Source organism: Myotis brandtii, unplaced genomic scaffold (genome assembly GCF_000412655.1).
Source record: "Myotis brandtii unplaced genomic scaffold, ASM41265v1 scaffold112, whole genome shotgun sequence".
NCBI classification, from domain to species: Eukaryota; Metazoa; Chordata; class Mammalia; order Chiroptera; family Vespertilionidae; genus Myotis; species Myotis brandtii.
The window spans coordinates 3,799,182-3,809,283 of NW_005353838.1; the positions used below are offsets into that span (position 1 = coordinate 3,799,182).

Below are 10,102 nucleotides of genomic sequence, written 5' to 3' on the forward strand. Positions count from 1 at the left end.
TGGACAAATGGAAAATAAAAAACACTGGTAGCCCATTACCTCCACATCTTACTTGCCCAGCACATAGACGTCTTTCTTCTCATTCATAGAGTTTCACTTTTTTCTGTGTTCAAAATGAAGTAACCATCACATCACCTCTACAAACACTTTTCAAAATATGCAACCTGAAGTCACATCCAATAGTTACATCATCAGCCTCCCTGAATCTAGAGGCTCTGGCAGATGTGCATTCCTTTTGTGATTTTGTTGTACTTACACCCCAGTCATCTAGAAAATTTTAATTAGCACCTACTCACCCTGAATTCAATAGTAAGAGAAAGGGGAAAAGAATGAAAATTGTTGCAAAAATGTATGCCACAGAAAGCAAAAGTTACAACCAGTCATAAAGCTGTAGTTAATATATAGTCAAATATATGACTTTCTTCTTTTTTTTTTAATTGAATCTTTATTGTTCAGATTACATTTGTTCCTCTTTTTTTTCCCCCCCATAACTCCCCTCCTCCCAGTTCCCGCCCCACCCTCCACCCTCACTCCCCACCCACTGTCCTCATCCATAGGTGCACGATTTTTGTCCAGTCTCTTCCCGCATCTCCCATTTCCCTTTCCCCCCCAAGAATAGTCAGTCCATTCCCTTTCTATGTCCCTGATTCATTATAATCACCAGTTCATTCTGTACATCAGATTATTTATTCACTTGATTCTTAGATTCACTTGTTGATAGATGCATGTTTGTTGTTCACAATTTGTATCTTTACCTTTTTCTTCTTCCTCTTCTTAAAGGATACCATTCAGCATTTCGTATAATACTGGTTTAGTGGTGATGAACTCCTTTAGCTTTTCCTTATCTGTGAAGCTCTTTATCTGACCTTCAATTCTGAATGATAGCTTTGCTGGATAAAGTAATCTTGGTTGTAGGTTCTTGGTATTCATCACTTTGAATATTTCTTGCCATTCCCTTCTGGCCTGCCAAGTTTCTGTTGAGAAATCAGCTGACAGTCGTATGGGTATTCCCTTGTAGGTAATTGAGTCTCTTTCTCTTGCTGCTTTTAAGATTCTCTCTTTGTCTTTTGCTCTTGGCATTTTAATTATGATGTGTCTTGGTGTGGTCCTCTTTGGATTCCTTTTGTTTGGGGTTCTCTGCGCTTCTTGGACCTGTGAGTCCATTTCTTTCACCAGGTGGGGGAAGTTTTCTGCCATTATTTCTTCAAATAGGTTTTCAATATCTTGCTGTCTCTCATCTTCTGGCACCCCTATAATTCTGATGTTTGTACGCTTGAAGCTGTCCCAGAGGCTCCTTACACTATCTTCGTATTTTCGGATTCTTTTTTCATTTTGCTTTTCCGGTTGGGTGTTTTTTGCTTCTTCGCATTTCAAATCTTTGACTTGATTCTTGCGCTCCTCTGGTCTGCTATTGGGTGTCTGTATAATATTCTTTATTTCAGTCTGTGTATGCTTAATTTCTAGTTGGTTCTTTATCATAGCATCGAGGGTCTCATTAGTTTTCGTGAGTCTCTCCTCAAGTTTATTGGCAGCTTCTAGCACATTATTGCAAGCCCTCAAAATTGCGTTTTTTAGCTCTATATCCTCCATTTCTGTCATGTTTTTTTGTCTCCGCATTTTTTATGCTTTCTTGGTGCACCCCCTTGTGGTCTTTGTGCGCAGTCTTGTTCTAGTTAAGCCTTGATTGTTGTAGTTAATACTAGAGGGATTTGACCACCAGGCCGACTGGCTGTGAGAATCAGCTGTATCTGCAGTGGGAAAACTTCTGTCCTCTGGAGAGGTGCTAATCTAGCCTTTGCCTGAGGCGATCCGGCAAATGGTTCTGCGCAGGGCTTGGGCGGGGCGGGATCCACAGGGCGGGGGGAGGGAGCAGTTATGGCTGCTCTCAGTCCTGTTCCCAGAGGCTCTGCTTCTCAGAACCCCAGGATCCGCTGCAAACCTCGGAGAGAAAGCTGCCCTCACGTTCCAACTGATGCCAGACAATCCCGCTTCTCCCGTTTGAGTCTGAGTCCCTAGAGACTCGCCCGGATCTGGAGCTCAGAGTCTGAGACTCCCTCCTGATTGAAAACGACAACCGCGCCCTCAGCCACCAGCCCGCTTTGCTCGCGCACCTCCGCACCTTTATATTTTCCACACTGCGCCTCCTCTGAGCCTCGGTATGCTGTTGTCTTTCCTTCTAGTTGAAGAGTCTCTCCTCAGCTAGCCTTCCTGTGGTTCTGGGTGATGTCCGTTCCGTCTTTTAGTTGTATTTTTGAAGTGGTTGTTTGCGGCAGCAGTCTCCGGTGTTTACCTATGCCGCCATCTTGCTTGGAATCTGACTTTCTTCTTTCACCTCCTTTGACTAGCATCTCAGCTGCTCTTGATAGCCGCCAGTCAGGGTCAATCCCTCAGACAGTGTTGTGAGCCATTCCCTTTCTTCTCTTAGTGGTGTGGGTAACCTAGAATGGTTAGATGACATTTACTTTCTAAATCAGTGGAATCTGGTGGAGAATAGTACACAGCTTCCTTAGGAAAACAGAAATTAAAAACCGAATTCTTAGATGAAATCATGGAAGGTGCCACAACCACCTTTAAACCCTGGTTTCCTAATCTGTGTATTTCCAGCTGTGAGAGAACAATCACTCCTGTATAGAAGAAGATTATTTTATTAGAGGCCTTGTGGTGTGAGTTACTGGGTAGTTCACAGTCTAATCTTGCTAAGTATCAAGTTCAGTGAGGACAAACTGCCATTCCTTTCACTGATGGAAGAGTTCCAATATAATCAACCCATCATGGAATAGCAGTTTTGGGAGTCCAGGGTTGGGCACTGAGTACTGGCAAATAGCATATTGTAGGCCCATATATTGTCCTTACCCTTGCTTCCATGGTCACTTTATCCATGAACTTATTGATAAATACCAGATTAGCTACTTAGCCACTGCGTTGAGTTAGATGGATTATGGCTGTAGATAATGTGAGATAATCACATAGGAGTTGCCTGCCATCTTTACAGTTTCTTAAGGTAATAGATTCATACTACATTTTATTTGTGTTAATGAAGTAGCATCTAGAAAAAATGAGTGCTGTTACTAATATTTTTATATCCCTGCAAACAATAAAGTATATCCTGCAGGAAAATTGAACTAATTTGTCATTTTAAAAAAAAGTAAGCAAATTTATGAAGAGTTGTAGCCCCAGCACTTATGGATACAAAATATCTTAGCTTGAGGTATAAGAAGATTTTACATCTTCTAGGAAGGAGAACAATACTTTATAATCTAGATCAAGGGTGGGGAACATCAGGCCCTTGGGCTGTATAAGGCCGGAGAAGTCATTTGGTCTGGCCCTGCCAATGCATTAGGGGTGAGATAATTAAATGTTTGACCAAATATAGCAGGCTAATTTTTAAGTTGATAGCTTGGTATGGCCCGAGAATGATGTTATAAATATCCAAATGGCCTTGACAGAAAAAAGGTAACCCCCCACCCCCACTCTAGGTTATAAAGTATTGAAATAGAAATGAGTTAAAACTTTGACTTTCCCTAAAGAAAAAGCCAATGACTTATTTAGCTAAGAAAGGTCAAAACTTGGTTTTAAAAAATGTATAACTGTTTGAAAGCATATATAAAACAAGTATATCTAGATATATTTTTTATGCATGTTTAGTTATATTTAATATTTTTCTTTTAAAGTAATAACAAGTTTAAGTGTTTTATGGTGCTTAATCTAAACCTTGCATCATATTTTAAATAGAAACAACATTAAAAATAGAGAATGGTAATTTTCAAAATACAATTTTGGTCATTTGTAAAATGGAAATGAGAAGAGTGTTAATAAAGAAAATAAGTCACATTTTTGGAGACAGATTTTCCATTTTTTAAAAATTCATTTAAAAAAATAACTATTTTGTGTTAATGACTTAAATACATAGGACTAATGAATATTTTTGGATAATGTTTTAGGCCTTGCTTATCCAAGAGTCAAGATGGAAGTTACCACACCTACTACAGTTGCCTGAGAATTATAATACCATTTTCCAGTACTACCACAGAAAAACCTGCAGTGTCTGCACCAAGGTTCCTAAAGACCCTGCTGTTTGCCTTGTTTGTGGCACTTTTGTATGCCTGAAAGGACTTTGCTGCAAGCAACAAAGTTACTGTGAATGTGTATTGGTAAGCATTAGTAAATAATAGCAATTTTATGAAAACTCAAAATTTCATATCACATGGATATGTGCTATATAGATACATATATATGGTCAAGCCAGCTCTAAAAGTTTAGGTTTTGAGTGAAATAAACAATATATGTAAAGATTTCATTCTTTTTTGTTCTTGTTTGTTTTTGTTCTTTTTAACCCAGTAAAAGGGTAAAGCAAAGTGAAACAAAACAGCTGAGTCTTTGAGTAAAACCTTTCATAAGTACAATTTTCTTCCTCTTCCTACTCCCACCATCCTTTACTGATACATACTTTTGAGTGTTGTGCAATGAAATCACAGCCATATATGCTAATGTAGGTGCTAATCTCTGAATTAGGTTTGTATTGGCTTTTTTTGTGTGTGTGTGCCTGCTTATTCTTTTTAAATTTCTTTTTCTTTATTGATTAAGATACTACATATGTGTCCTTATTGCCCGATTGTCCCTCCACCCCGGCATTGGCTTTTAATCGCTCTTCTAGATAATCCTTACCCAAATTCCTCCTAATGTATTATTAATAAAATGTTAGAAGTGAGATTGTAAATTTAACTTAGATAAAATCTTATTAAAATTTTTAAAAATATGCCTGTTTTATTTAGAAGAAATTTACTTAAGGGATTTTTGATTTTCTTATGTAAAGTCCATTTGATTATGGAGTTATTGGATATATTTTTAATCTTTTAGCATTCTCAGAACTGCGGTGCTGGCACGGGGATTTTCCTCCTGGTCAATGCGTCGGTGATCATCATCATCCGAGGGCACCGCTTCTGCCTGTGGGGCTCAGTGTACCTGGACGCGCACGGAGAGGAAGACCGGGATCTTAGGTGAGAGTGCGTGGGTGTCGCAGGTGTGTCACTGACATTTGGTCCGGTGAGAACAATGTGCCATTTCTAGCTTTGTAATAATACAAGTTTTATATTAAGAAATTCTGACAGTCATTAATTTAGAGCTATTTCTAGTTTTTGAGATATTTTCCTCATCAACCTACTAAGAAAACATGAAATAAACCAAATTACTATGTGAAATTTTTGCCATGAAAATTCTATTTTTAAAAACCTTTATTGTATTTTATTACTTTTAATACCTTTTTCCCTTTTTTTCCCCTAGGCGAGGCAAGCCTCTCTACATTTGTAAGGAAAGATACAAAGTTCTTGAACAACAGTGGATCTCTCATACTTTTGATCACATCAATAAAAGATGGGGTCCACACTACAATGGGCTCTGACTCACCACCTCAGCACTGCATTATATTATCATTTTCATTAAGAATTTATCAACAATAAGCTTTAACTTAATTTGGGGGATTAACACTTTTGCTGAGGGGAAAAAAAGAAAACTTACGTTATGAAGCCTTTCCAAAATTAGGTGCTTGGTAATCACATTAATGGTATAATAATTTTAAAAAGTATCTGGAGAACATAAGTTACAAGTTAGATCATTCTTTAGTGGTCATTTAAAAAAAATCTACAATTAATAAGAAGCACAATTTGACAAAATTATTTAAAACTGATTCTCCCAGCAATGCATATCAATGATTCATTGATACTTAGAGTGGGTGTGATTTATTTAAAGTTTTACTGCTTCTTTATGTCTGTGTGTTAATTTGCATCTGCTAAACATAATGCATCTTTTCCCCTCACCATTCTTGTGTTGATTTGAGATTTTTGCTGTATGTAATTAGAAAAAAATGTAAAACATGATTTATGTGAAATATTGTATAGTAAAAGTTGGTTTAATAGTAGAACTTTAAAATGTTTTCTTATTGTGAGGAATCTGTTAAAGTTTAAGGCTTTGCTGAAAACTTAATTCATTCTCAGGAATTTCATAAATATTCTCCCCAGGTAAATAATTGAAATAATTGTAAAATAAGTAGATAGCTGCTGTTAATATAATACAGTACATTTTGGGAGATACATGAGTGCTTGGGGAAGGGAGCCCTTAAAATCAAAATTTTCCATTTCAGTTGGTTGAATTACTGGAGGTAGTAACAAATAGATTTGACTATAAAATTAAGTTTTAAGAGCATACACATGGCAGATTTTGAATCTGCTGATGCCCATCTTTTATTACCAACCACACTTTTTTTTTTAATGACTGGATTGGAAATGCTCAGACTTCCCCACAAATGAAGCATAGTTTTGGAACTTTCCTTTCAACTCAAGAGGTTCATCTATATATTTGTGCAATGTAATCACTGCTATTTCTGCTTGGTTTCCTAAAAAGGGGGGAAAAGGCTCAGTGGTGAGGACCCTCATGAATGAACCTCACATCTGCATTCTTCTTAAGTGCTGTTGTGAAAAGCAATTTATGTTTGTAGGGTTTTTAAGTCAGAATGGGAATGATTGAGCTAAACTCTATTAGAAGAGAAGGAAGATTACAGAAAAGCATGTTATATATTGCTGCCGTTTTTTTTCCTTCCAATTAATTAAGTTGATGATTATTTCATACTTAGTGCTATCAAGCAATTCCAGATACTTTGGACTGAACATGGCTTGTTATATAAAATTACATTTTTACATATAAAAATAACCTAAAAAACATCTAGTGGTAAAATATAAAAAGTCAGATCTAGCTTCTAAAAATCATGAATGACATGATATTACAGAATATGCAAGTGGACATTAAATGATGGCCTTGGTTAAAGTAGAGAGAGCAGAACAGTACATACTCAAATGTGTTCAAAAAGTAAAAAAATTACCTATAGCTCTACAATAAAATACATGGAAATAGCTTGCTATTTTTATATACATTTCCAAAATATTAAGATAACTTTCTGAAAGATTAGAATGATTCTGTTTAAATAGCTGTCCTTTCCAACTCATTGCTACTTTTTACAGTAATGTATCATAAGTTCAGCCTACCATATTTTTTTTTGCATCAGTCATTATGAATACCAGACCATTTGTAAGTGTGGTTGAAGAGCAAAATGCTAATTTACATCTCTAGTAAATACTGTTTCAGGATTCATGAACTTGAATAATTCTACAGTTTGAAACTCTGATGCTATATATACATGGTATAATGTATTCAGACTTTGATTACTACATATTTAAAATGGAATGTTTTATGGTTGTGCATATGGATGTGAAGTGAAATATTTAGCCTTAACATTAAAATTTGGGTTTGATAGTGTTTATTTTGATATTGGTGAATTAGTCACCAATAAATTTTTTAAAAGCACTTGGTTGAAAATTGTACTTGAATTCATACATGCATGCTGCTAAACTAGAACTTTAATTTCCCCCCCATAATTTTTTTAAGTACCATTTATAAATCCACTTTTAAAAATAACAGATCCAAGTTAGAGTGCTGTGTGTATATTATTCAAAAAATGTACTGGTGTGATACCTTGTATGAATGATCATTTAAATACAGTACATTACTGTAGAAGCTAAATCAATCTTTATAATTAAGCAAAAATTATAAACCTAGGAATAATCAACATTGTAAGATATGTTAATAAAAACCTACTGTCATTTGGTTTGTGAAAGGTCCTTAAAATGTTTAATGTTTACATGTTTTTTCAAAGATATTGACAATAATGTATGTAAGTGAGCACGGCTCAAAAGATGAAAGCATAACATAGCTAATAATTGCTTTGAGGTGGAGTTTAAGTGTAAAGGGTTTGTTTTTTCTTTTTTCTTTTGAGAGCTAGTTCCTATTTCTGCTATCCTTGTGTTAAAATTAATGCAAAGCCTTTGCTAAGTGTATGTGTTTTGGAAAGGAGTGGGGAGAAGAAAATGGTTGTGCAGATCTGAGGAACACTGCATGGTCCTTGCTTTCTGAAAATTCCCAGCTGGACTTTAGAAATCTGAAGTGATTCGTGATAATGGTCTTTTTGAATGGTCTGTGGAGGTGTTTGAATTGACAGTCCTCATCCCTACCCCTCCATCCTGGAGCTCACCAGCCAATCATCACCAGCCAGTTAGGAATCCATTTATGTTTACAAACCTTTCTTTCTGCTTTATGTGTTTTGATATTTATTGATTTCTTTGACCTAGAAGAAATGCTGACAAAAGCACTGAAAGCTTGGAGAGAACAACAGCACGAGAGGAGAGGTGGCCCAGGAGTCTCTTGAGTCTTCTCCAGGATTGTGATTGCTAATTCTCAAGTTCCCATTCTTGGCTCATATTTGAGGTCATGTTGACAACAACAAACCCCAAAAGAATGCAACATAGTTTTAACCACTAGAATCACCAAGACAAGATACATTTATTGTAGCTTGGGGTTATGCCTGACACTTGAGAATTAGTGGGAGAGCAGAAGACTTGTTACTGTCTCAGTTCCATTCACAGCACATAGTTCTTTCTTTTATCTTTGTGATCTGACTGGATCAAGCTCATCAGGGGTGAGCTGGAGTGGGCAGAAGGATGGCAATGTCATCACTTCTCGATTTGTGAACTTCAGGCTCCCTTGATAATGAGGCATATCAAGTATTGAAGAGCTGTACCATCTTAGTGTGCAGTAATCTAGCAGTGGAGAGGATGCCACTCCAGCTGATGCAACACAATGAAGAAGCATAGTGATACCATGAGTGAGTTAAGTTAATATGAAATATGACAGTACCAAGATTGATGTGGCAGAGCTCAAGAGCAGGCCAGAGAAGTAGGTTCAAGGGCACAGATAAATAGTTCAGCTTGAGAGGAAGGAATAGGGGCAAGAGAAAGGAAAGAAAGTTTAAAGGAAGGAAAGGAGTCCTATCCATTTCCCTCTTACCTCGGTGACAGAGTAGCAGGATCATCTGTTGAGAGTGAGCAAGTGTAGAATAACTTGGGCGCTTGAGGTAAGTGGTGAAAGTTGAGACATATGGTAGGAGAGAATAGGCTGGGAATAAGGAGAAGCACCGCAGAAGTCCTATTGAGGGCCCAGTAGGGTTAGGAGCCATATTTTAATGGAGCCAGTTAGAAAGGTTTTGTGACTTTATGAAGCCCCTGAGCCCAACAGTCTAGGACCGGAAGGGTAGAAGTTAGACTGCTAAATTCATGTTTTGGGGATTTGAGAGGTGGGTACAATGTAAGGTAGTAAGAAATTTGGGGGTGCTAGTTGAAATGAGTGTAGGGTCCATGTGGGATAAATTGAAGGGTATAATATAAATCACAAGATTTAATGTAAGCTTTCAAAGTTTTCTTTCAAAGTTATGGAAATTGCTTTAGTGTTGAAGCATTAAAATTCACTTATTTAGTAAATTTTTTTTTGTCTCCTATGTGCCAAGCCTTGTGTAAATACTGGAAATACAATGGAAAAGAAGCCAGACAATCCCTTCTCTCACAGAGCTTTTTGTGTAATTAATGCTACAAGTGGTGTGTGTAGAGGGTGTTGGGGGCAATGGAATATAGGGTACTAAAGAAGGCACCTCTAACCAGACTTGGGAGTATGAGGAGGCTTTCAGGGGTAGAGATGTCTAAAGATGATCCCCAAATACTGTGTAGGAGATGCCTGGGTAAAAGGGAAGGAATACTGTTTTAGGCAGGTGAAGAGAATCATTTGCAAGAGTCAGAGTTGAGAGAGAATCTATAGTTAAAGACCTGAAAGGGAATCATTTTGACTCTAACATATGTGCTTTTGAGAGAGAAGTAAAATCTAAATTACAAAGGATTTTGTAAGTCTTCCAAGAGTTTTAGACTCTTTAGAGAGCAGTGGGAAGCCATCAGCTTTGCATTTTAGTAAAGTTAGTCCAGCTGCACTGTGGAGAAAAATCCAGAGTGGGAAGACTTGCCTAGGTATCTGTTGAAAGAATCCAGACACAACATAACAGTTGGCTCAATTAGGGGAGTTGTGGTGGAGACAGAAAGAAGTGGACAATATCAGAAGAGAATTGACAGAATTCAATAGGTTAAGGGAGAGCAGGGAATATTAAGTGCCTACTGTGTGCCAGATGCTAAGCAAGTCAGAGTGTTAGTGTCTCCCTGCAGTCTAGTTGGAAACAGCA

The 10,102-nt window shown here is 37.2% G+C and overlaps 1 protein-coding gene across 6 annotated transcripts in view; it reads left to right on the forward strand.

Moving 5' to 3' along the window:
- Positions 1–9,359, forward strand: part of UBR3 (ubiquitin protein ligase E3 component n-recognin 3 (putative)) — a 186,019-nt gene extending 176,660 nt beyond the window's left edge. For all 6 annotated transcript variants that reach the window (XM_014545642.1, XM_014545644.1, XM_014545646.1 and 3 more), the window contains 3 exons: positions 3,942–4,151; positions 4,858–4,997; positions 5,281–9,359. In XM_014545642.1, coding sequence (XP_014401128.1) covers positions 3,942–4,151; positions 4,858–4,997; positions 5,281–5,398 — 468 coding nt within the window. In that variant the 3' untranslated portion in view covers positions 5,399–9,359. The remainder of the gene's footprint in view (positions 1–3,941; positions 4,152–4,857; positions 4,998–5,280) is intronic.
- The last annotated feature ends 743 nt before the right edge of the window (positions 9,360–10,102 follow it).